The sequence below is a fragment of the Ogataea haglerorum genome, assembly GCF_019207285.1.
Source record: "Ogataea haglerorum isolate 81-453-3 chromosome Unknown 81-453-3_NODE_1_length_915391_cov_96.871712, whole genome shotgun sequence".
NCBI classification, from domain to species: domain Eukaryota; kingdom Fungi; phylum Ascomycota; class Pichiomycetes; order Pichiales; family Pichiaceae; genus Ogataea; species Ogataea haglerorum.
This window is the reverse complement of record NW_025065151.1, coordinates 495,193-519,576: the sequence shown is the minus strand read 5'-3', so window position 1 is coordinate 519,576 and position 24,384 is coordinate 495,193. Positions and strand designations below refer to the sequence as shown.

The 24,384-nt window shown below is 51.0% G+C and overlaps 16 protein-coding genes across 16 annotated transcripts; 9 read left to right on the top strand and 7 right to left on the bottom strand.

Annotated features, from left to right (window-relative positions):
- Window positions 1-233: 233 nt before the first annotated feature.
- On the bottom strand, window positions 234-1,505 carry KL911_000308 (uncharacterized protein; the record flags this gene model as incomplete). Its single annotated transcript, XM_043198220.1, has 1 exon — window positions 234-1,505. The coding sequence occupies one exon, from the start codon at window positions 1,503-1,505 to the stop codon at window positions 234-236; it is 1,272 nt and encodes a 423-aa protein (XP_043057001.1).
- A 578-nt stretch (window positions 1,506-2,083) lies between these two features.
- KL911_000307 (uncharacterized protein) lies at window positions 2,084-5,014 on the top strand (the record flags this gene model as incomplete). Its single annotated transcript, XM_043198209.1, has 1 exon — window positions 2,084-5,014. One exon carries the CDS (start codon window positions 2,084-2,086, stop codon window positions 5,012-5,014), a length of 2,931 nt encoding a protein of 976 aa, XP_043057000.1.
- An 11-nt stretch (window positions 5,015-5,025) lies between these two features.
- Window positions 5,026-6,285, bottom strand: KL911_000306 (uncharacterized protein; the record flags this gene model as incomplete). Its single annotated transcript, XM_043198198.1, has 1 exon — window positions 5,026-6,285. The coding sequence occupies one exon, from the start codon at window positions 6,283-6,285 to the stop codon at window positions 5,026-5,028; it is 1,260 nt and encodes a 419-aa protein (XP_043056999.1).
- A 258-nt stretch (window positions 6,286-6,543) lies between these two features.
- On the top strand, window positions 6,544-7,782 carry KL911_000305 (uncharacterized protein; the record flags this gene model as incomplete). The annotated part of the gene is made up of 1 exon (XM_043198187.1): window positions 6,544-7,782. One exon carries the CDS (start codon window positions 6,544-6,546, stop codon window positions 7,780-7,782), a length of 1,239 nt encoding a protein of 412 aa, XP_043056998.1.
- Window positions 7,783-7,787: 5 nt separating this feature from the next.
- KL911_000304 (uncharacterized protein) lies at window positions 7,788-8,693 on the bottom strand (the record flags this gene model as incomplete). The annotated part of the gene is made up of 1 exon (XM_043198176.1): window positions 7,788-8,693. The coding sequence occupies one exon, from the start codon at window positions 8,691-8,693 to the stop codon at window positions 7,788-7,790; it is 906 nt and encodes a 301-aa protein (XP_043056997.1).
- Window positions 8,694-9,042: 349 nt separating this feature from the next.
- KL911_000303 (uncharacterized protein) lies at window positions 9,043-10,431 on the top strand (the record flags this gene model as incomplete). The annotated part of the gene is made up of 1 exon (XM_043198165.1): window positions 9,043-10,431. One exon carries the CDS (start codon window positions 9,043-9,045, stop codon window positions 10,429-10,431), a length of 1,389 nt encoding a protein of 462 aa, XP_043056996.1.
- Window positions 10,432-10,574: 143 nt separating this feature from the next.
- On the top strand, window positions 10,575-10,919 carry KL911_000302 (uncharacterized protein; the record flags this gene model as incomplete). Its single annotated transcript, XM_043198154.1, has 1 exon — window positions 10,575-10,919. One exon carries the CDS (start codon window positions 10,575-10,577, stop codon window positions 10,917-10,919), a length of 345 nt encoding a protein of 114 aa, XP_043056995.1.
- Window positions 10,920-11,108: 189 nt separating this feature from the next.
- Window positions 11,109-13,301, top strand: KL911_000301 (uncharacterized protein; the record flags this gene model as incomplete). The annotated part of the gene is made up of 1 exon (XM_043198143.1): window positions 11,109-13,301. The coding sequence occupies one exon, from the start codon at window positions 11,109-11,111 to the stop codon at window positions 13,299-13,301; it is 2,193 nt and encodes a 730-aa protein (XP_043056994.1).
- Window positions 13,302-13,424: 123 nt separating this feature from the next.
- On the top strand, window positions 13,425-15,158 carry KL911_000300 (uncharacterized protein; the record flags this gene model as incomplete). The annotated part of the gene is made up of 1 exon (XM_043198132.1): window positions 13,425-15,158. The coding sequence occupies one exon, from the start codon at window positions 13,425-13,427 to the stop codon at window positions 15,156-15,158; it is 1,734 nt and encodes a 577-aa protein (XP_043056993.1).
- Window positions 15,159-15,189: 31 nt separating this feature from the next.
- Window positions 15,190-16,066, bottom strand: KL911_000299 (uncharacterized protein; the record flags this gene model as incomplete). The annotated part of the gene is made up of 2 exons (XM_043198119.1): window positions 15,190-15,206; window positions 15,337-16,066. The coding sequence occupies 2 exons, from the start codon at window positions 16,064-16,066 to the stop codon at window positions 15,190-15,192; spliced, it is 747 nt and encodes a 248-aa protein (XP_043056992.1).
- Window positions 16,067-16,236: 170 nt separating this feature from the next.
- On the top strand, window positions 16,237-17,256 carry KL911_000298 (uncharacterized protein; the record flags this gene model as incomplete). Its single annotated transcript, XM_043198108.1, has 1 exon — window positions 16,237-17,256. One exon carries the CDS (start codon window positions 16,237-16,239, stop codon window positions 17,254-17,256), a length of 1,020 nt encoding a protein of 339 aa, XP_043056991.1.
- A 30-nt stretch (window positions 17,257-17,286) lies between these two features.
- Window positions 17,287-19,731, bottom strand: KL911_000297 (uncharacterized protein; the record flags this gene model as incomplete). Its single annotated transcript, XM_043198097.1, has 1 exon — window positions 17,287-19,731. The coding sequence occupies one exon, from the start codon at window positions 19,729-19,731 to the stop codon at window positions 17,287-17,289; it is 2,445 nt and encodes an 814-aa protein (XP_043056990.1).
- Window positions 19,732-20,074: 343 nt separating this feature from the next.
- Window positions 20,075-21,805, top strand: KL911_000296 (uncharacterized protein; the record flags this gene model as incomplete). Its single annotated transcript, XM_043198086.1, has 1 exon — window positions 20,075-21,805. One exon carries the CDS (start codon window positions 20,075-20,077, stop codon window positions 21,803-21,805), a length of 1,731 nt encoding a protein of 576 aa, XP_043056989.1.
- A 31-nt stretch (window positions 21,806-21,836) lies between these two features.
- KL911_000295 (uncharacterized protein) lies at window positions 21,837-22,295 on the bottom strand (the record flags this gene model as incomplete). Its single annotated transcript, XM_043198075.1, has 1 exon — window positions 21,837-22,295. One exon carries the CDS (start codon window positions 22,293-22,295, stop codon window positions 21,837-21,839), a length of 459 nt encoding a protein of 152 aa, XP_043056988.1.
- Window positions 22,296-22,383: 88 nt separating this feature from the next.
- KL911_000294 (uncharacterized protein) lies at window positions 22,384-23,235 on the top strand (the record flags this gene model as incomplete). Its single annotated transcript, XM_043198064.1, has 1 exon — window positions 22,384-23,235. One exon carries the CDS (start codon window positions 22,384-22,386, stop codon window positions 23,233-23,235), a length of 852 nt encoding a protein of 283 aa, XP_043056987.1.
- A 16-nt stretch (window positions 23,236-23,251) lies between these two features.
- KL911_000293 (uncharacterized protein) lies at window positions 23,252-23,950 on the bottom strand (the record flags this gene model as incomplete). Its single annotated transcript, XM_043198053.1, has 1 exon — window positions 23,252-23,950. The coding sequence occupies one exon, from the start codon at window positions 23,948-23,950 to the stop codon at window positions 23,252-23,254; it is 699 nt and encodes a 232-aa protein (XP_043056986.1).
- Between the last annotated feature and the right edge of the window lie 434 nt (window positions 23,951-24,384).

Below are 24,384 nucleotides of genomic sequence, written 5' to 3'. Positions count from 1 at the left end.
AAATGGACTAAATAATAGCTTAAAGGATAATTATTACCATCCACGGAGATAGAGAGTGGTAAGTCCAGTAGATTAGGTAATAAAAAATTGCCATCGAAATAACCGACGCAAGCTGACACACAAATCGACGCTTTTTTGATAGGGGTATATAATATTCAAAGAAATACAAATAACATGTCAGGATCCTCACATTGAGCAGCAAAATTAGTCGACAAGATACTAGAGCAGCCTGTTTAGTATTCTTCTTCCTCATCTGGGAAGGTGTCTGCTCCCAACTCAACATAGTCTCTCTCCAAAGCAGCAAGATCCTCCCTGGCCTCCGCAAACTCTCCTTCTTCCATACCTTCACTAACATACCAGTGGACGAAAGCTCTCTTCTTGTACATCAGATCAAACTTTCTGTCAACCTTCTGCCAAGCATCAGCAATGGCAGTAGTGTTGGAAAGCATACACACGGCTCTGCTGACGTCTGCGAGCTCAGATTCTGGAGTCTGGGTTGGTTTCTGGTAGCAAATGCCGATCTTGAAACCGGTAGGACACCAGTCCACTAGCTGGACGGTCTTCTTCGACTTGATCACGGAAACAGCGTTCTGGACATCTCTGTTGACAACGTCACCTCTGTACAGCAAACAGGTGGCCATGTACTTGCCCAATCTAGGATCGCATTTGACCATCTGGTTGCCTGGTTCAAAGCATGCAGCAGTGATTTCAGCGACTGAGTTGGCCTCGTGTGTAATTCTCGACTTGGACATGACCGGGGCGTAAGAAACCAATGGGAAATGAATTCTTGGGTATGGCACCAAGTTAGTCTGGAATTCGTTCAAGTCGACATTCAAAGACCCATCGAATCTCAAAGAGGCCGTCACAGAGGACACGACTTGCGCAATTAGGTTGTTGAGGTTGTTGAAGTTTGGTCTGGCAATGTTCAAGTTCTTGCGACACATCTCGTAAATGGCCTCGTTGTCAACCATGAAGGTGCAGTCGGCATTCTCCAAAGTGGTGTGTGTGGTCAACACAGTGTTGTAAGGCTCAACAACAGAGGTGGAAACCTGGGGAGCAGGATAGACGGCGAACTCCAGTTTGGACTTCTTACCGTAGTCATTCGAGAACTGTTCCAAAAGCAGCGAACCAAGACCAGAACCGGTACCTCCACCGAGCGAGTGGGTAAAAAGGAAACCTTGCAATCCATCGCACTGATCGGTCATTTTTCTAAGTCTGTCGCTGATGTCGTCCAACAATTCCCTTCCCACCGTGTAGTGTCCTCTGGCATAGTTGTTTGCAGCATCCTCCTTACCACTGATGAGCTGCTCTGGGTGGAACAAGTTCTTGTACTTTCCGGTACGCACCTCGTCGATAACGTTAGGCTCCAAATCAACGTACAGAGCTCTTGGCACGTATTTTCCAGAGCCGGTCTCCGCGAAGAAGGTGGAAAATCCCTCCTCGCCACCCTTGGGTCTGGTGAGGCCCTCTTGCAAGTATCCGTCTGGGGTAATTCCATGCTCCATCGAGTAGAGTTCCCAGCAGGCATTACCGATTTGGCAACCGGCTTGACCAACTAGAAAGAGTTAGACATCCGCGTGACAAGTGCTTTTTACTTACCGTTCACACTGATAACTTCTCTCATATCTTCAAATAACTCGCGTGTATGTCAAAACAGGACTACCTAGTATGTGTTTGTGGCGGATGAAAAGCTAAAAAGATGTACTTTTCGCGCAACAAAGAGGTCGGTTGAGTGTTTTGTTTGCAAACTTTATCACTTTTGTTTACACTTTTTGGCGTATGCTGGTTTTGTGCCCTGCTGTTGTTATATTTCCGTTTGGGGATTTTTCAACTTTATTTTTCGTCGGTGCGTCGATCGTCTGCACCTGTCTGATTATCTGCACCAGTGCCAAATCTGACCCGTTGCAGATTCCCCCGCAAATTCCATATAATTCTGTTTGCCGGACATTGCCGCCCCTGCAGCTGCAAACCTCTAGTCTCTGCTCTATAAACAGGGGCTTTTTCGCCCAACTGGCTCCTGCTTTTTTCTGCACCGCCCAAATAACTCTAGCGCTTCTTCTTCGGCTAGCACTGTACTCTAACCATGCGATTTGGCTTCCTGCTCCTGCTTCTGGACCTTGCACTGGCCCAGCCAGATTACTTTGACGAGCAAACTGAGTCGTACTATCTCCAGGAAGAAAGAATCCTTGGGACATCTAAGTTTAACCAGCTTAACAGATACACTTACCAGCCGTACGTTTCCAACGGGTACATCGGCTCGCGAATCCCCAACCTTGGGTTTGGCTTCAGCTACGACCAAAATGAGAACGCCACGAGTTCGGACCTCTCGAACGGCTGGCCGCTGTTCAACCCCCGCTACGCTGGCAGCTTCATTGCCGGCTTCTTCGACGCCCAGCCAAACACCACCGGCGTTAATTTTCCCGAGCTGCGGGAAAATGGCTATGAGAGCGTCATCAGCGCGGTGCCGCAGTGGACGGGGCTCCAACTTGCCGCCACCCTCGACGGCACAATGTACGTGCTCGACCCAAGCACAGCCAACACTAGCTCCGCTCACGTGACCGACTACCGCCAGGAGCTACGCATGGCCACAGGTACAGTTTCGACGGCGTATACGTGGCTGGGCGTTATAGCTGTAAACATAACAGTGCTGGCACACCGCGACATCGAGACTCTCGGGCTCGTGCAACTCGAGGTTGCCCTGGTGCCCGGCGCGGCCCCGTTACAGCTGGACGTGGTGGACGTGCTTGATTTTGCCTCCGCGCAACGCTGTGTGCTCAAGAAAGTTGGCTACGAAGACTCGGGCATCTTTATGACAGTGCAACCAGAAGGTGTTGAATACAAGCACGCGACGCTGTACTCGCGGCTGAACGTGAACGCCCCCGGTATCAACGAGACGCTCGCAGCCGCATTCCATAAGGTTACCAACACTGTGTCTGTGGCGCTGGAGCACCCACTTAGCATGACCAAGTACGTGGGGGTGGTTTCGGACGATCTGCTGGGGACGAACTCCAGCGACGCCACGTTTGCGGCAGCCAAAAGAACAGCCCTCGACGCGGCCAGGTACTCGTGGCCCAGTCTGCGCACCATGCACGACAACGCCTGGGATGCTGTGTGGGGTGACGTTGCTGTCAAGGTGGAGAGCGAGCCGTACCTGACTCTGGCTGCAGAGGCAAGCGTCTACCACCTGTTCGCCAACACGCGGTCCTCGGCTCGGAACCTGACAGCCGCGCTGGGGGTGGGCGGGCTCAGCTCGGACTCGTACGCCGGACTGGTCTTCTGGGATGCAGACCTGTGGATGATTCCTGCGCTGCTGGCAGTTGCTCCTGAGACAAGCGTTGCGCTCAATTCGTACCGGTACTATTTGCACGAGCAGTCCGTGCGCAACGCAGCCGCAAACGACTATCCAGGCGCGGTGTACTCGTGGACGTCGGGTCGGTTTGGCAACTGCACGGGCACGGGGCCCTGTGTCAACTACGAGTACCATCTGAACGGGGCCATCTGCTACTCGATCTGGAAAGCATATTTGAGCGGGGCGATCGACGATGAGCACCTGGAGCAGTACGGCTGGCCGGTGCTGAGGGATGCAGCAGAGTTTTTTGCCGGCTACGTGAAATACAACGACACGCTGCAAAAATACACCACGCACAATCTGACGGACCCGGACGAGTACGCCAATTTCAAGGACAACGCCGCTTACACGGCAGTGGTTATCAGCCAAGTGATGAAGTGGGCGGATCGTGTGGCGCAGCATCTGGGGAAGCCGTCCAACTCCACCCAGCTAAAAATAATGCATAACATGTATCTGCCGCAATCCAGCGACAACATCACTCTCGAGTACGACACGATGAACTCGTCGGTCTCGATCAAACAAGCCGACGTGGTGCTGATCCCGTACATTGATGACGAGGACGGCGCGCTGGAGCAGAATTTTGGCTACGACGAGGTCCGTGCCACCAATGACCTGTCCTACTACTCGCTGCACCAGTCGTCGCAGGGCCCCGCGATGACGTTTCCAGTATTCGCCGCCGTGAGCCAGAAGCTCAATGAGTACGGCTGTGGCAGTCAGACGTATCACTACAAGTCTGTGGAGCCGTTTCTGCGGTTCCCGTTTGCACAGATGAGCGAGCAGAACAACGACAACTTCGACGCCAACGGCGGGACGCACCCGGCATTTCCCTTCAATACGGCACACGGTGGGCTGGTGCAGAGCTACTTCTTTGGACTCACAGGGATCAGGTTCTCGTACGCGCTGTCATCAGAGAACCGGCTCCAGCGCGTGCTCCATTTCGACCCGGTCGAACTACCGCTCTTTGCTGGCGACCTGAAGATTTCCGGATTCAAGTACTTGAACCAGTCGCTCGAGATAGCTATTGGCGAGACAAACGGGACGATCCGCCACCGCGGCACGACTGAGCCTATTCTCGTGTACGTGGATGACAGGAACGAGGCCGCTGGCTACCACACACTGCAGCCTGGCGCAGAGCTGACGGTGCCGGTGCACGTGAAACAGTTCAACACACCGGGCTCCCTCACAGAGTGCCAGGCGCTCGCACACAGCCTGACGCAAGGGCGCGACGGTGACGTGGTCATGTCAATCGTCGACGGTGACAACTCTACCACCTGGCAGGCCGAAAATAAGAATGGCAACGCGGCGGTGCTGCTGGAGCTCGAAACGAGCGAAACGTTCAACGCGGGGGCCATTGTGTGGGGGAACCGGCCTGCAGCGAATTTCTCGCTCAGCCTCGTATCGGAGCCTCTGGACACCACAGGAACAGATGTTGTGATAGACGAGTCGAAGCTCGTGCGAGTGCTCACCGACCACCCCGTCCAAATAGCCTCGCCCTACAATGCATCCGACACAGAGGTTCGAATCTCAGAGCCAAACAGTACAACGTTTGCGCTGCCACAGGACTACACCGCGCAGTACGTCCTGCTGGAAGTTTACGGCACACTGGACACCGACGACAGCAGCTACGGCGCATCGGTCGCGGAGCTGGGGCTCTTCTATCACTAGATACATAGATGTTAGCGCAATGCGACCTCGGCAATTATACATAGGTGGTCGCTCGGGTACTCGCCCTCGCGTGGCTGGCCCTTATCCATTTCCGTGGGATGTGGCAGTTTCAGCAGGCCCTTTAAAATGACGCCGTGCTGGACCTCAAAGTCCTCGAGTTTGTCAGGCGCAGTGCAGTCTGAGCCATCCCACTCGGTCACAAAGAAGATGTAGTCGAGCAGACCACGCCAGGTGTGTGCCCAGTTGGAGAAAAATGGCTCATTGCGGTCATTGTCCAGCCCGGCGTTTTTAGGGTCGACCAGATGGTAGCCGAGCGAATACAGCGAAATGGCACGAGCGGGGAGCGAGTTGTGCAGTTTCTCCATGTCGTGGACCATTTTACGCTGCTCCTCATTGGGCTCAAATTCTTCTGGGACAGGCGTCTCGTGCTCATTGCCGTCCTGGTTGGAGTAGTCGTACGAGGCCGAGCACGAAATGACGTTCAGACATCGTGCGTTGTAGACAATCGGTTTCTGGACGATCGACAAATACGGTGAGTCGTAAGGCTGCGAGTTGAAGTCTCCGGCAAAGAACTTGTACGTTTTGGCGAAATTCGGGTGCAAAAGCTTGACCCGTTTCTCAAACTCCAGCATCGACTGCAAAACCACATATGTCTGGCGCGTTCTTTCGTACGTTCCGTACGGATGCCAAAACAGATGCGTGGTCCCCACCACAAGGACGCTGTCGGGCCGGTTTTTTGGCTGCAAAGCGACCAGCAGCCCCACGTTCTGCGTGGCAGTGCGCGGAACAATGCCGTCGGTAGCCACCTTGTCGTAGTCTATAAACGATGAGTCGACAAGAGCAAACTTAGAGGCCTTGTAGAATACTGTCACTCCGTGGTTTTTCGTGCCCGATCGATAGTACTTGTTTTCGTAGCCCAACTGGGCTAATTTGGGGCTCCAGTAGCTGTTGTACTGGATGTAGTCCATCTCTTGCAAACACATAATATCTGCAGCGTAGTATTCCAATTCTGCTAGCAGAGCCTCAGATCGTTTACTCCATTTGAGTATTGCGCCGTTGTCGGGGAAAAGACTGCGTCGGATCAGGGCCTGGGCGAGAAGGTTGTAGGACATGATGGTGAAAGTGTCTTGCACAGGCTCGGAGCGCGGGAGGTCAATCAGGGGGCGACGAATAAAGAGCTGCGTTGTTTTCTCTGCTCCATGTTGCTGCTCGAGCCGCCTCTGCTCCTTTTTCAGAGCACGCAGTCTTCGCTTCTCGTCGTCTGAAATCATGTCTGAAAAATTTAATGTACACTTTTATATTTCTAGTCCATGGAGCTCTCGGAAATCATCAAGATTAGAAACGAGATCATGCTGCTGATGGAGCTGATCCAGAAAAAACAGCGCCAGTGCAAAGAATTGGAGAACGAGAACAAGTATTTGCAGAGCTATGTGGGTGCCATTATGGCGAAAACCACACAGTAAAGCAGAGCTGACGGCGGCTAATAAATAAATAGATTGAAGGGTTGCGTATTTTATTTATCTCAAGATATGGAGAACGAGAACACAGATCTGACGGCACGCCGGAAACCAATGGCAGCTGCCTCGCTGCTGTCTGTGTACGAGCAGAAGTTCGAGGCGTTCAAGACGCTCAAGTCAACAAGATCAGAGCGGTATCGCCACAACAACAGTGCTGCGCAGCTTATTATGTCCCAGAGAGACCCCAATCGCATGGTTGACAGCAGAGAGGACACGATCGAGACATCTTCGTACGTACTGGGTGACAGCAACGGCGACTTTAGCGATAGCGAGGACGAGCAGAAAAGCGGCCTGTTGTTGAAGGAGCTGCCTGCAAGAAGGGGCGATCCTGTTCTGACCGGTCTTTCTGGTTCGTTTCAGTGCAGCGCTCTGTCTGTAAGAGCTGCGGAGGCTCCTGAGACGGGGCCAGCCGACCATAGTGAGGGCGATACCGGGGAGTACGACGAGGACAACGAGGACAACGAGGACGAAGAGGACGACGAGGAGCGCGACGACGATTATGACGACGATAAGGAAGATGAAGATGAGGACGACAATGAAGAGGATGGAGAAGATGAGCTGGAGTCACACATGGACGAATCTTCGCCGAGTTATGTGCCGTCCGGCATTCAGCCGGTCACAGAAGCTACATCTGGTGTTCCAAACTGGGAACTAAACCTGATTTCGCCAAATATCCCAAACCTTGTGTACGACGATTACAGAAAGGGAGGAGAACTGGGAAAAGAGTCGAAGGAGTCCGCAAAGTCTGTGGCCTCAAACTCTACGCAGGCAACTAGATATACCAAAGTGGCCTTCAAGTCCCACGGCGAGCCTCTAGCTCCAAAGAGTACACCCTTGATGTTGCAGAACATTGCTCCGTCGCCAGTCTCCTATGCATGTCCTTTCTACAATACCATGGAATACAACCCAAACTGTCCCACCAACGAGTCGCTATTGATGACTATTCTAAACCACGAAATGGACAACCTTGATGTCGAGCCAGCTGGCGTGCCTCTCAAAGAACAATTTCGTCGCTTTCTTCATCGTGTGTGGCATCTGGGCGACATGAGCGCCAAGGAGTACTTGGAAAGGTATCCATGGGAGCGGTTTTATGATCTTTCTGGCGAGTTCACAGACGATAGCGACGACAAAGAGGAGTTTAATTTCAGCATGATGCCTCTGAGTGCCAACATCAACCCGTTCATTGCTAAGTCCGATTCCATGAGAAATAAGAAACCGCATGCATTTGTCGCAAAGAGTGGCGATGAATGATAAGGTCAAAGTGTAAAATAATTATCTCGCTTTATTCTGCCCATCGAGTTCCAATTGCCGTCCTTTGAGAGCACAGTGTCTGTGTATATGCTGGCGCCTGCCCATGCGCCCAACGAGACCGCCGACGAGGCATCGATGTTTTGGGCCTTCAAATCCTGCAAAATGGTTTGAATCAGCTGCTCGTTTTGGGCCAGCCCGCCTTCAAAAATGATGTTTTCGTAGAGCGTTTTGCGCAGGTCGATTGGGAGCTCGTGGTACAGCTCGGTCAGCAGCTGCGATGGTGTTTTCTCGTCAATTTCGTAAATGTCGTCGTTGGCGTCCAATAGTAAGTCCACGGCAACATTGTTCAGACTCAACCATTTTGCTGCCCTTTTGGACCACTTGGAGTGGGTCTTTAATATCCGGAGATCGTACACAGGCTCGATTAGCACAAAATGCCAGCCCAGGTCTACCACCAGCGCCGATCTCGTCCCTGCGGCCAGCGTGGCCATCAATGGCTCTTCTAGGAAAACTGTGCTTTTCGCATGCAATTTTTCTAACAGTTGGAACCGCAGAATGTCTCTATATTGTCGGCTGAGCATGCTGTTAGCCACGAGGATCACGTCGGCATTGACCGCGTTGATTCGGTGTCGTTTGAACATGTAATGGAGAATATCGAATATATGGAGATTCATTGTGTATTCAAACGAGCGTAAGTCATTTCCGGGCTTGAAATCCAGAATATTGGGGTGGAACAGGTACTCCAGCTTTGAGATAGCTCTGCTTTCCTCTGTACAGTACTCATTGGGAAGCAGGTCTATATCTCGTCTATGGGCGAATTGACGGGTCTCCCATGCGGAGAAAGGCGTGGACTCGCCGGCGAGTCCAAACTTGAAAATGCGGGATCCAATTTGGATGACAACGGGAGACATGAACGCTCAAATATTTGAGAGTTAAAAAATTACATTAATTAAATGATGAATTAACATAAATAGACTCTCATGTAGCAAAACTGTGGCAATGACTTAAAAGCAGCAAATACTGTCAATCCAGAGCATGGAAAAAGTCTTGTCAGCCAAGATGGCTGTAGCCTTGTCTGACTGAAACCATCTCTGCCCCTTCCATGATATTGCGGCAGTGCACTCTAATCTTATTTAGTCATTTTTATTACATTTCTTTTGTTGTACCATGGGCGCAGTTGTGTCTCTGCCACTTGCGTCAGTAAGCATGGCTGGCAGTTGGCTGGCCTCCTGCTGCGGGGCCTCATTGTGCTCCTGCTGTATGAATTCGCAGCTGAACCCGCTTGCCGGCACGTTCAAGTCGTCCGTTGCCACTAGAATGACGTACGCCATCATCTTTTTGCTGAACTCTCTCCTGTCCTGGGTGAGCCAAACACACTCGCTGACCTCAATGGTGGAAAAGTGGACATGGGGACTGTTTAAGTACGGAAACGAGTATTGCAAAGAGCACAACTGCGTGGGTTTCACCAACGTCCAGAGACTGGGCTTTTCGCTCGGATTGATGCACCTTGTGCTTGCGGGCCTGCTAGTTGGCGTGAAATCGACGTCCAATCCGCGCTCTGTGATACAGAACGGCTACTGGATGGTCAAACTCTTTGCACTTGCCGTCTTCATGCTCATAACATACTGGATTCCAGACAAGTTTTTCCTGTTCTGGGGTAATTTCAGCTCAGTCTTCTTCAGCACCTGTTTTATTATGATTAGCTTGATTTTGCTTGTGGACTTTGCACACGAGTGGGCTGAAACGTGTATGGAGCGCATAGAGGAGGGCGAAATTTATCTGGATGATGGAGACACCGAAAATAGCTTTATGGAGGGCCCCTCTTTCTGGAGATCTCTGCTCGTCGGAGGCACCCTAGGGATGTATTTGGGAGTGATTGTTCTCACTATTGTGATGTACATCTACTTCTCGCACTCAGGCTGTGCTCTTAATACGACGGCCATTTCGCTGAACCTGGTTTTCGTGCTCCTCGCCACTGCGCTCTCAGTCTCGCCAACGGTGCAGGAATACAACCCGAACGCAGGGCTCGCACAGTCGTCCATGTGCTGCATCTACTGCACGTATCTGATATTCAGCGCCTGTCTGAGCGAACCGGACGACAAACTCTGCAACCCGCTGGTCAGATACTCGGGCACAAGAACCCTGTCGGTGGTGCTGGGCGCATTTTTCACGTTCGGAGCCGTGGCTTACACAACGACGCGGGCGGCAGCAAATTCAGTCTTTAGCCATAGCGCAAACTCCAATTACTCGACAAATGCAGAAACCGTTCTGGGAGTGGTCTCGCAGCAGCCATCCCGCAGAGAAATGAGACTCCAGGCAATACGACAGGCAGTGAACGAGGGATCCTTGCCAGAGTCTGCTCTCGAGGATCCATCGTATTTTGACGGCTCGGAGACCGACTTGGGCGAGGAAGAGACACTGACAAAGTACAATTACGCGCTGTTCCACTGTCTTTTCTTCCTGGCTACGCAATACATCGCGGCGCTGCTTACAATCAACGTGGGGTACGAGCCAGACTCCACGAGCTTCGTCCCGGTGGGCCGCACGTACTTCAATTTTGGCATGAAGGTGGCGAGCTCGGTCGTGTGCTACCTTCTGTACATCTGGACGCTGGTGGCCCCGGTGCTGTTCCCTGACAGATTTATCTGAAAAAGCATGAATTACTTCAAGGCTGTGCAGGGAGAGGGCTAGGAAAAAAAACGTTGCAGGCGCTTTTGTCTGTCGCTGAAAAAATTATATAAAGACTGCAAAATTCCCTGCTTATGGGGGTCAAAAGGGGACCTTACGTAATCATGACAGAGAGCGAGGCACCGGCCAGTTACGCCAACATCAAGACACATTTCCCTGCCGCGCGGATCAAGAAGCTGATGCAGACAGACGAGGATATCGGTAAAGTGGCACAGGCGACTCCTGTGGCTGTGGGGCGGGCGTTGGAGCTGTTTTTGTGCTCACTGGTGGAGAAGTCTGTCGAGACGGCTACTAACGACCAGAGCAAGAAGATTACGATCCAGATCTTGAACAAGACGATCCAGGAGAACGAGCAGTTTGACTTTGTGGTCGGCGTGTGCGACAAGTACCTGAACAAGAACTCGAACGCCTCGTCGACGTCGTCGTCTGCCTCCGCCCAACAAGAGTGATCTGTATAGTAACTTTTTATTTTAGTGTATAATAAATCTACGTCGTGCGCATACGGAGTTCCATTCCAGAAATTTACAGTACTGCCATATTGTGGGGTGGGTGTACTGGCCACCGAAAGCAAGGATTTATATATATATTTATTCCCAGCACAACTAATTTGTGGTCCTATCATTTATAGTGTATTTCTTATGGCGACACACATTCACTCTGCAAAGTCATTTACTAATCCCTTCCACTTGTCGTTGCGAAACTTGCAGGTAGCCGACAAACAGGGTGACCCGATCTACTATGTGGGTGTTGACGTTGGCACAGGGTCAGCAAGAGCTGCCGTTGTTGACCAGACCGGAGCCATTCTCGGTCTTTCCGAGCGGCCAATCACGAGAAATGAGCTCAAGGCCAACTTCATCACTCAGTCGTCCACAGAGATCTGGGATGCAATCTGTTACTGTGTGAAGACGGCAATCTCACAGTCCCATGTTGATCCGGCCGACGTGCTGGGTATTGGTTTTGACGCCACCTGTTCTCTGGTGGCCATCAACGAGAAAACCGACGAGCCAATGGCTGTGGGTCCTGACTTTGCAGACCACTTGGAAAATATTATTCTGTGGATGGATCATAGAGCGGAGGTCGAGGTAAACGAGATCAATGCCACGCACGATGAGTGTCTCAAGTACGTGGGTGGCAAAATGTCTATTGAGATGGAGTTGCCAAAGATGAAGTGGCTGAAGAACCACATGCCGAAGGATTCAAACGGCGAGTCACTGTTTAAACAATGTAAATTCTACGATCTTGCCGATTTCCTCACCCACAAGGCCACCGGCTCTGAGACCAGGTCGTTCTGCAGCACTGTGTGCAAGCAGGGATACATTCCAGAGGGAATCACGAACAGAAACGGCTGGTCTTCAGAATTTTTGAATAAGATCGATCTGCCTGAGCTGGTGGAGGACAATTTCAGACGACTTGGTGGAGTGAACGGCGTGAACGGCAAGTTTTTATCTGCAGGAGAAACCGTTGGAAGCCTTACCGAGAGGTCTGCCGAGCAATTGGGACTGACGACAGACTGCTACGTCGGTTCTGGTGTGATCGACGCTTATGCTGGGTGGATTGGAACAGTTGCCGCACAGACAGAGACGCCGATTCCGGATCTTGTGGAGCAGGATAAGAGCAACAAGGGAATGGCCAAGGCCAAGGGAAGACTTGCTGCTGTTGCAGGAACGTCGACCTGCCACATCTGTCTTGACGACAAGCCGATCTTTGTGGATGGTGTTTGGGGCCCATACAGAGACGTGATGGCCAAAGGGTTCTGGCTCGCAGAGGGTGGCCAATCGTGCACGGGCGCGCTGCTTGCACACGTACTGTCCACTCATCCGGCTTACATGGAGCTTGGCGTAGCTTCTGAGGCTTCTGGTACGTCGAGATTTGACTATCTAAACTCTAGACTTGAGCAGCTGAAAAAATCCACCAAGGAGAGATCTGTGGTGGCGCTGGCCAAAAATCTGTTTTTTTACGGTGACTTCCACGGAAACAGATCGCCAATCGCGGACCCACAGATGAGAGCCTCGATCATCGGCCAGAGTATGGACACTTCGCTGGACTCGTTGGCTATTGAGTACCTTGCTGCATGTGAGTTCATCGGCCAGCAAACCAGACATATTATCGAGAAGATGGAGATTGCCGGCTACGACATCAAAGCCATTTTTATGAGCGGTGGCCAGTGTCGTAACGGACTCTTGATGAGATTGTTGGCAGATTGCACTGGACTGCCTATTGTGATTCCTAGATACATCGATGCGTCTGTTGTGTTTGGTTCTGCCATGCTGGGTGCTGTAGCAGCAGAAGACGCGCTTAAGAATCGCAAGGAGCCAAATGCCAAGTCCAGAAGAAACTCTGCGGTGTCCAACGCCGATAATCAGCAGAGCCAGCCCGGCCAGCCTCCTTCTCCGTACACGGCTCCATCGGCCACGGCTTCCATGACGTCGATCAGCGCTCTGGCGGCCGGAAATGCGCAGTCCGCATATCCCTTCCCTACTATGACTCCAATTGAGGACGAGTCGAAGCAGCTGGGAGCCAATATCGACGCGTCGGACGACGATGAGGACGCACAGCTGTCGTTCGGCTCCAAAAGCCGTGCACAGGCCACCGCCACGAAAAACTTCATCTCAAAGAAGTCTGGCGCGGGTCCTGGCGATAGGCTGTGGAAGATCATGACCGAGCTCTCTGGTGTGGGCCGCATCATCTATCCCTCCAGTGTAACGGATCCAGACCGAAAGCTTCTGAACACCAAGTACAAGATCTTCCTGGACCAGATTGAGACACAGCAGAAGTACCGGGCCATGGTCGCGAAGACCGAGGAGGCCATCAAAGCTTACTTGAATATATAGATCTAGATTGATTTCGTTAAGAGGTTTTTACTTGCCAAGAGTGCGGCTATTCAAATGTATTCTCTTTTTGCACTGCCTTGAGCAAGCATATATTCCAGTCAAGCAATTTAACTTTCCTTCCTTATGACACTCTCCTCCCACATCGACTCCGACGAGCTGGAAGGAAAGATCCTGGGGACAGAGTCCCCGACCAATAAGCTTGTCAACAAGTATATCAGCGCCAAGAAGCAATTCCACAATGCCCGTGTCGAGGAAGAGCCTGCCAGCAAGATCGTGTCCAAGTTCCGGGGTATTGCCGAGAAGTATAGGATCCAGGAGAACGGAATGGAGCCCAGACAAGTATACGAAATTCTTCACGACGAATTGACCCTGGACGGCACCACGACACTCAATCTGGCCTCGTTTGTCAACACCCACATGGAAAGAGAGGCTGAACAGCTGATCATCGAAAATCTCACAAAAAACCTTGCCGATAACGACGAGTACCCAATGCTGCTGGAGATGCAGCAACGGTGCGTTTCAATTCTGGCAAACATGTGGAACGCTCCCGTCGATCTGACAAACGGCGCGCTCGGAACTGCCTGCACCGGCTCATCCGAGGCCATTATGCTGGGAGGCCTTGCGATGAAGAAAAACTGGCAGGCCAAGCGCAAAGCAGCGGGAAAGGACTACCACCATCCGAACATTCTCATGGCGTCCTGTTGCCAGGTGGCTCTCGAGAAATTCGCCAGATACTTCGACGTCGAAGCACGCATAATTCCCGTGTCCAACACAGACTTCTTGCTCGACTACGGGCTAGTCAGACGGAACTTGGACGAGAACACGATCGGTATTTTTGTTATTCTGGGATCCACTTACACGGGAGGCTTTGAGAGTGTCGAGAAAATCAACGACATCCTGCAGGAATACGAGGACGAGACTGGCCACTTCGTCCCCATACATGTGGACGCCGCGTCTGCCGGATTCCTTGCCTCGTTCGTGTATCCAGACCTTATGTGGGACTTCAGAATCCCGCGCGTGGTGTCGATTAATACGTCGGGCCACAAGTTTGGTCTCGCTACCGCGGGACTCGGCTGGGTCGTTTTCCGTAACAAGGATTGGCTACCAGAAGAGCTCAAGTTCCAGCTACAGTATCTTGGAGGGTTGGAAGAGTCCTTCACTATCAACTTCTCCAGACCAGGCTACCAGGTTATCCATCAGTACTTTAACTTCCTTCATTTGGGCCAAAAGGGGTACTATGAGATTTTCGACAACTGCCTAACAAACGCACGTATTTTGTCGAGATTTCTGGAAGAAACTGGAATCTTTGTTTGTGTCTCAAACCTGCACCTGCCTAAGGGCCACACGGCACGCGGCGCGCCTCAGGAGGCTCCAAGCCCCGTCAGTCACCATGCCTTTTTATCGGACCACCAGTACTATAACCCTGCACTGCCTGTTGTTTCATTCCAGCTTTCAGAGGAGTTTACCGATGAGTACCCAGAAATTCCGCAATCTTTGGTGTCTACTCTGATGAGAAACCGCAAATGGATCATTCCAAACTATGGTCTTCCGAAGACGTCCACACAGGACGACGGCAAGAACAACGAGATACTCAGAATCGTGGCCAAGTACAACTTGACGTCCCAGCTGCTGGACAAACTGATGCACGACATTGTGGAGGTTATGGAGGTGCTAATGAAATCAGTCACACTGGTCAGAAAGAACGTCGAGAAGCTGAAAACTGGAGCAGAAGAAACAGACAACAACATGGTGTACAATATGCTTCTCTCTATTGCCAATGACGGCAACGAGAAGCTTATCGAATTAAAGGACACACCGCCAGAGTCCAAACACAACTCCTTCAGAGGACCATGCTAGAGAATCCGTCCAATCCTCTTTTTCGCAGAGTTCATCTTTTGCTGCGAACTGTCGACTTGGTTGTCCAAGCCCTGAAGTAATTCATTTTGTACACTGAGTTCCTCGTTGATAGTCAATCCAATCTGCTTTTGCCTATTAAGTATGCTGCGTAGCTCGTCCAGATCTGAATCTTGTTTACTCATCAGTAGCTGCTGTTGCCGGTACAGTTGTTCATTGTCCAATGGCTTTGTGGCCTCTGTTTCCTTGGCTTTCCCGAGACTTCTTTTAAAGGTAGGTTTCTCGACAGCAGCGGTCACGCCCCTCGACAGTGCACGCAATTCGTTGCACTCATGACGCTGTTGGTCTACAATTGCTTTGCGCCGCCTCACCTCTCCTGCTCCGAGCTCATCATTGTGCACATTTTTATTCAGCTGGTCGATTTTAGCCTCACAGGCGTCCAGAATGCGCTTACACTCAAAAACGTTGGCCTGTTTTGCGAAAATCTTCGTCCGCACACTGTGGAGCAGAGCTTTCACCTCCTTTGATACCTCCAGCCACTCGATTTGCGATAAACTCACTTCTTCCTTTTCCTGATTGAATGTGTTTTCCGGCAGATAAAGGAACTCGCCTACGAGCTTATGCCTCCTAAGCTGCTCATCGTTGAGCAACCCGTTTAAAAACTCTGCCAACCCAACTCGCCGCTGCTCTATAGTAGTTGCGCGGCTCTGGTACAATGCGGTGAATTTAGAAGGCAAGCTATAAGGAATAGTCGCATGCAACGAGTCCTCCAATTCCTTCTTGAACTCGACAAAATCGCTGAAACGCTTGCTCAGCTTGTGCACATGGACACCAGGCCCAAATTGTATTTCAATGTTGTAGAGATGGTAGTCGTTAAGCACCGTGGTGCTGGGTATTCTGACCTCCACCATATCAAATGAACATATACTTGATTATTTTTTGTTATCTTTAGTGTAGAGGTGTGTCAAATAAATAATAATTCAACTAGCTAACATCTTTTCCTATGGGAAAACAATATATATCCACTGCCATCGTGGGAGACGCGCACAAGTCCGACATTCTGGACGTATGCGTTTCCAAAATGTTCACCGTTACCTGCTCGGCCGACGGATCGCTAAAACTGTGGTCCCATTCCTCTTCCGACCGGCGACTGGAGACAGAGGTGTTTGTCGACAAGTTTGGGCTACACCACGTTTCTCTGCTTGAAACGAGCGATTCCTTGTTGATTGGCACAGTGTCGTTCTCTGGAAAGTTCTACCTGTACAAAATGAGCAACCGGCTCACCGCCGTTGACGATCTGCCTGCAGAGCTCAAGAACGAAAAAAGCTCTTTCTGGGCACTAAAATTCATGAAGGACCACGAAGAGGACCACGATGTCCTAGCAATCACGATGGCCTCGGGGGAAACACAGATATACAATTTGCATGGTGAAACATTGACGTACTCGGCCACAACGTCCTCAACAGAAAAATCGTTTGCAACTAGTGTTGATCTGGACCCTACATTTAAGAGAATGGCCGTTGGCCACCAAAACGGCAACGTGTACATCTACGACCTGGAGTATCTCAAACCATTGTATGAGTTTCAATCCTACGGCCTCAAAAAGGCGACGTCTTCGAGCTCACTGTCGACGGTGCGATGTGTGCGATTTTCCCCCGGGGGTACGCTTATGGCGGTGGCGCGCGACTCGGGCGCGTATGGGACGATATTTTTGTATGACGTGAAATACGGCGAGGTCATTGGCACGCTGACCAATGCGTCGCACTCGTCCAATGTCGGAATCGGGGGTTTTGCGCACAACAGCTGGTGCATGTCAGTTTCGTTCAACGAAGATGGGACGCTGCTGGCCAGTGGGGGTTTGGACGACACGATTCGGGTCTGGAGCACAAGCACGCGGACCAAAGAGGCCAATCTGGTGGTGAGTAAGTCGGACGTTGACGACGAGGCGCTTAGCCACACGAATCAGTTGGATCATGCGACGTGCTGTGCTCTTTCGTTCACTCCTAGAGGTCTGGTTCCGGGCGAGGGCGACAATGACGGGCTGGTGATAGTTGGCTTCGACAGGGTGATCAGATGGTTTAGGGAGGCCGGAGGAGTTTAGGGCTCAATAAATAAATGCTAGCAGTCTGCTCTATAAACTAAAAATACCGGTATTTTTCTTACCGAAAGGATACACCAGCATTGTGCTGAAAAACAGTCCGACACTGATTCCAATCGCAATCTCAATCATTGAGATGCCAAAGCTTAGGGTGCTGCTTCTGATACCAGATGCTGCAGAAGTGAGCGTCCCGCTGCTCGCGCTGGTCTGGTTGCTAAGCTGCGAAATTCCTGCTGCCAAAACGTTGCGCGAGGCCACTCCCCCGGGGACCTGGACAAAAATGCCCGTTAGCATCGAGGTGAAAGCAGAATTGCAGTATCCGATACGGCGGAACGACTTGCCTGTGCGAGAGTACAGATTGCTCAGCAGACCGATGGTGAAGGAGCCGAGAGCTGAGTTGAACTCTGTGATGCTGAAATGCCGAGACGAAAAATATGACACCACGTAGCCACCGCACGCAATAATAGTCATGATTGACAGCTGGTGCCATTGAGCCTGCGACGCCATCGACAGCGCGAGACTGAAGACCGGTACAAACACAAAGTTCCACCACGGCGATATGTTGGAAGTGCACGTGGTGTTTGTTGTTGCGCGGTGGTCCATCCAACCGTACAGTGCCGACCCGAGAGTGAGGCCGAACCCGAGGAAAAGCGAGTATATGATGGCGTAGAACATGCGCACGGAGCCTGCTACGAGGGACCTGCTCTGGATCTCTAACGCTCCGCTGAGGATGATGTAGCCGGGAAGAATCAGGCACATGCCGCCCTGGACGACCGCTGCAAAGCAGAAGTACTTGCCGCCGCCAATGGTGCCAATCGCACGGCCAATAAAACTCAGACACACGGTGCTGCTGACCTCAAACACGGACGAGTAGATAGACGATTTTGGTGCGACGACGAGTTGCAAGAAGCCAAGCAGACAGCCAAGAACGAAAGTGGGCGGAATGTCGAGCCACGAGCCGCCAAAAGCCCAGCTGATCACCGAGCAGCTCGAAATCCCGTACAGTAAAATGCTCCACCAGGTGTTGAAGTAATTTGGCCGCTGCAGCAGCTCCTCGAGCCGCGCAGACGCCTCCTCAACGCCGATCCGGTCGTGCACTACGCTCTTGTACAGCTCGTGTGCCTCGTCTAGTTTGCCCAAATTGAGACCCTGCGAAACGCGCACAAGCTTCACCTCGGACGTTCGCGTGGACGGATCACCGAATGAAACGATCATCACGCCAGGGAGGTAGATAAACGAGCTGTCAATCTCCAGGACACGTGATGCGGCAGATAGATACTCCTCCAGGCGGTGGTTGGGCGCGCCGTACATCATGAATGCCTTGCACAGCGTCAGAATGAACTTTTGGCGTTGCAGCACATCTGCGATGTGCACGGTAATGCGCGCCGCCGTCTCACGCTTGCGCTTCTTCTTAAGCTTGAGAATGTCCTTGAGCTTCTTGTCCTTGTGCTCGAATTGCGGCAGGTCAACTTTCTCTGCGTGAATGCTGCTTTCCCTGCTACCAAAAATATTGGCGAGAGAAGTGCCTGAAACTTCGCGTTTGTAGCGCCGTTTCTTGTCGTCTGAACTCAGCACTTCGTTGAGGGAACTGGAAGAGGATCGGTTTAGCAGCGAAAGCCGTTTCCATTTTTTTGCGCCAGAAGTCTCATCTCTGTCGCTGTCTTGCGCAGAGACGACATTAGACAAGCTTGAATTGTACAGCCGCATGAGATTCGAAAATATGCCCTTTTTGTACCGTTGTCGCTCTGCTGGCTCATGCGGCACCATCTCGTCGTAGTCGTCTGCCAGAGGGACTATAAAATATTCGTTGGAATCGGTGTCTCTCAAGGCCCCGCGGTCGAGCGACATCTCGGACGAAACAGAACGTGCGTTCTCCAGAGGGACGTGTGTCTCAACTATCCCCTTTGCCTCGTCATAATGGCCCATTTCCTCGTCCACAGGACGCTCTTTTGGAGCGCCAAAGTGGAAAAGCTTCGACTTCATCATACCATGCAACGGGTCAAGACTGTCCATCTCTGTGCCCTCTGAGGAGTCCTGTCCTAGCTTAGGCGCCTGTGAAGCATGAGTGGTAAATCTGCGGATCCAACTGCGCACTTTCCACGGCTTGGCAGGCTCAACTTCAGGTGCTTCCTCGAGATTGTGTTCGCTCTCGTCAGTAGACTCGTCGACGCTTGAGTCTGGATCGCCCAAATCAACCTGCTGCGCCAGCAGTGGCTTGTGTTGCATCGACGCCAGGTCTGCAGAGTCTCGATAGAATTCACTGTCGAAGTCTCCCTCGATCTCTTGCTCGATGCGTTTTTTATTGTCCACACTCCGGGCTTCCTTCGGGATGCCTTTTTCCTCGTCGACGCTGAAGACAGGCATTATCGGTAGACCATGGTCATCGCTGCCCGCCTCGTCCTCTTCGAGGATGGGGAAAGAATCCAGATCCCTTTGCTTGCGAGGCAAACTCCTAATCGAGCCAGACTCTCGTGACATGCGAAAAATATGGATTTTTCGAGATAAGATAAGCAAATGGTAAAGCTCATGCTGGGCTTATGGTGGTGATTATCGGAGAAAAAACTTCAGCACCGCCTTTGCCGCTAGACCAGATAGAATACGTTTTGAATGAGGCTAGCGCAAGAGTGGCCGAGCTGAGCCCGACTCCTGATGTTGCAGAGCCATCGAGCTTTGGCTGTCACAGGCTCATAACCAGATCATTTGGGAAAAAAAATAGTAATAAGAAACAGTAAAACAAAAATCTGATTGTTTACAAAAATACACTTAACACCAACACCCTCCTCACACAAACCTGATCACCGATAATCACACTCGCAGCACCATGGATAGCATGCTGCACCAACAGATCGCCCAGTACCCCGGTGGAGGACCAGCACAATCCGACGTGTTTATTGATGCTACTGGGAAGCCAATGAAGTTTTATCTCTACCCGCCACTTGACAGAAACCAGCAGCTAATCAATCTTATCGAAAACAACGGCGGCCATGTGGTTGCTGGAGTCAGCAAGGACACCGTGATATTATCGTCTGAAGAATTTCTCATGAGTGAAGATCTTAAGCGATTCCATGTTTATAGGTACGAATTTGTGCAAAAATCGATTACTCAGGGTATCCAGAATTTGTCCGATTACGAGATCCACAACCCGGCGGAGCCGTCCGCGCCTAGCCCACTTACCAATATCAGTGGTCCTGCAACAATGAGATATTTCACTCAGGAGGAGGATAATGTGTTGTTTGAGGAAATCAGAAAACGGCCCTGGATGGGATACAAGGGCCATCAAATTTATAAGGATATCGCCGAGCTAGATTTTTTCAAGGAAAGGAACCGCAGTGCTGCATCGTTGAGAGAGCGGATACGTACTCTGAAGTACGACATTGAGTATGTCTACAAGGCTGGGCCCAACAAGGAGCTGCTGAGAGACGCCAACGGTAATTACATTCGGGACTACGATATCAAGAAGAAAACCACCAACTTTTCTGCGTGGGAGGATTTCGAGATGTGCAGGACCATCTACATGAAGCTGAGACCGACGACAGACGAAAAAGGCTTTGAGATTATTAATTTTCCTACTGGATTCTTCGACAACTATGCCAGTTCTCACCCTAGACATACCTCCGAGTCCTGGAGACAGAGATACAAGAACTTTCTGAGTCTTTTTGGTATTGCCAACTATCTCAAGTACTGCATCATGCAGATTAGACAGGACAAGGAGCCCCAGCCGGCAAATTCCGCGAATAAGGACTGGCTGAATGCCAGAAAACATCTGAAGAGAGCGTCTGGTCCAAAACTATATTTCCCCAATATTCCCGAAGGAAACGAGTTTTTGGATGCCAACCTAGAGACAATGGAGGCATCAGACCTTGTGGAGCCGGAGTTCGTGCCTGCTCCCCGGCCAGAAAATCAGTTCTTGCGTCCTACGCCGCAGGAGCAGATCGAGCAGTCGATCGCAATGGCAGCACAGCAGGCCAACCAGGATCTCGTCACTGCGTTCAAGAATTTTAGGCAAGAGGAGCAGGATGGACCTCCGGCAAAGAGAACGAAACGCGACCCGCAGAGCAGCTCCGCGAATATCGACCCTGCGATCGAGGGCATGCAGCAGCCTTTGGAGTTTGTCGATGAACCTACAACGTACTTCTCGGATCCACGTTTTGCGTTGTCGTTAAAAAATGAGGGCCCACCGATCGATCTTGCGGACGTGCTCCCACGGAAAGAATCGTTTTTGGAGCAGCTCGAGAAGACTCTTGATCCGCAGGTCACAGTCACAACGAAAACTCTATTTTCTCAATTGGCAAGCCTTGGCATCAAGGAGTACTATATCATCTTCCTGTTCCACAGATGCAACTCGAGACGCAATCTTGTTCTTGACTGTATCAAGAACTATCTCGAAACTGAGGGCAAAGAGTTGCTCGTTCAAAAACCCGGTGTCTGGTCCAACAAGGCATTGGAGTGGCTGGGAAAAAACGATGGTCACCTCAACTCGCTGCTGGAGCTGTACCACGGAGAACATGACTACAGAACGCAGCTCGAGAATATGCGCAAGATAAAACAGTGATTTTTTGTTACTATGTAATTGAGTTTATGAGTTATACTTTCCGTTCGTCCTCATGTAAGTCAACGACCGCGTCCCATTCGATGTCGGGGTCAGATTTGGAGCCTAACTGTTTATATTTCGCCTTGGTCTTCCTTTTGGCCCGTTCTTTCACCATCTTCTTGCGCAGAGCTACTATAGCTGCCCTGCTATTCTCACCGTTGCGCATTTCGTCAATTTTGGCCGCAAGCAGCTCGCGTGCAATCTTGCGGTTCTGCTCGCGTGATCGTGTGGCCTGAGATGTGACCACGAGCCCTGTGGGGATGTGTGTTAGCTGCACTTTTGAGTTCGTCTTGTTGATCTTCTGGCCGCCCTTGCCGGAGCCGCCTTTAATGAATTTCTCAGCAATCTCGTCCTCACTGAGCTTTGGCCGTGGCGGCAGCTTGTTCGCTCGGGGTATTTTTGTCGCCAGCTGCCGCGTGGCCTGGACACACTGACAAAATGGTCTGAACATGGTTTACTAAAATTGCATCAGCCACTAGACTTCGCCACAACGAACTGAAAAATTATTTGAAGAAATCATCGAACATTAATCTTTCTCCATGTCCCGCCATTTCCACACGACTGCGCTAGTAGCAGCGAGAAAGCGGATTCCGCCTACTGTCAAGCTGAGACCGCCTATTCTGCCTACCATCAACAACATCGTTGTGAAGGAGGACCATCCACTGTGGCAGTTCTTCCACAACAAGAAGTTCGTCAGAGACCAGTCAGAAGTCGCCTTCACCGGCAGAGCTTGGTCAGTGCAGGAGCTCAGACGGAAGTCGTGGGAAGATTTGCATGGTTTGTGGCATGTCTGCCTAAAAGAGCGCAATAAATTGGAGAGAGAAATCTATATCTTCCGCCAACAGGGAGACAACCCAGTTGGTGAGGATTACCGAAGGCTGGATGACGAAATTCACAAGTCCATGTGGAGAATCAAGCAGGTGCTGACGGAGCGCGACCATGCGCTCAAAAACGCCCAGAAAGAATTCAAAGTCAACGGAGACCAATATTTGCAGGAGTTCAGGGAAAAGTACCTTACGGCGGAAACTGTTGAGACAGACGATTGGTACGACAAGCTGGAGAGACTGCAACAGGCAATTTTTGGCATTCCGGAGCTTCTGGACGCAGATTTCAAGGTCGATCTTAGATTTGTCGAAGGTGTTAAGTACATCGGCCAGCTCAAGTTCGACAGGTTTGCCGAGCAGATCGGTCGCACAGACCTGGCGCCCCTCAGAGACGTGGCAGAACTGTACACTCTGTTTGAAGAGAGCGCGAGCGCAGAAGGTGTGGCCGAGGCATGTGCCAAGATCGACGAGTATAGAGAGAACAACATTGTGATTCCAGCTTCCAAAGAGGTCCAGGTGGTCCAGGGCTTTGTGGAGGACAAGCTGGAGTCGCTTGAGGCTGAATAGATGTACATAGTTAAGGTTATATCTCTATATGATGTATCTGTGTGAGGATCTCGGAGAGTTTCGTAGCAAGAGCTTCCCATTTGCGCTTGCTCTCCTCGATCTGCATCCTGAAATTGTCGCACTCGGCAACCTTGGCATCTATCTGGGCCGTCAGCTGCTGGAAACTATGTTGGAACGAGGCGCTGCTGAGCTGGAACTCGTACACGTTATTCCTGACCTCGCGACCATTTTTGACGATCGACGCTGCGTCGATCTCGTCGCCAAAAAGCGTCTCTATCTCTTCTCTGGTCAATGTGATTGTGCGCGAGCGACGTAGATACTGCTGGACGACGGAGTTGATTTTGCGACGGTTTTTCAGTAGCTCCTTGGCGTTTTCAATTTTCTTCGTGAGCTGCTTGCTTTCCTCCACTTCTCTGTCGATGTAAGCAAGCAGCTTGGCGTTGATGGACGTCTCCATCGCTTCGGCGTCCTTACTTGCATTTTTGTACTTGAGTGAATCCACCATCAGGTTCAGATTCGTCCTGAACCGTGCCAGATCTAGCTCGGCTTGTGCTTTACTCAGCTCCTCTGAATCCACAGAAACCAGTCTGTTCTCGCGTGCAGTAGCAAGATACCCAAGTAGCCTGCTCTTGAGCTTCAAGTAGGTGTCTATCTCCAGGTCGAGCACGCGCCGCCTGTTCTTCATCGCGATCTGCTGCTCATACAACGCAGACATTGATTTTTGCGTATTCCAATCAGCCGAATATCGAAAAATGCCGGAGCTTACCTAAAGTAAAGAAACTTGGTCACGTGAGAAAGTCATTAGACCATCATTTTGCAGGTAAGTGTTTGCGAAATACTGACGCTCCAGTGTAGACTGAAACCTTGTGAGGAGCAATATTAACACAGGCCTTCAAAGCCTACCTATCGACAACATATGGATCTAGTCGAAAAATCTTAATCTAAGGTTTATTTGAGCTCCAATCTTTCAGTCACATGATCATCCGTTGGCGACCGTATTCACAATCTTACAGGGGAACCGCAGAGTTGTATTAAGTTTCTTCACACTCCTGGTTGGGATAAAGAGTTTACAACTGGGTAGGGGAGGAAGGACGAAATCCCTGCTGTCCTTGTTGGTCCTCGTTCTATCATTCTAAATAGAAAGTTTTA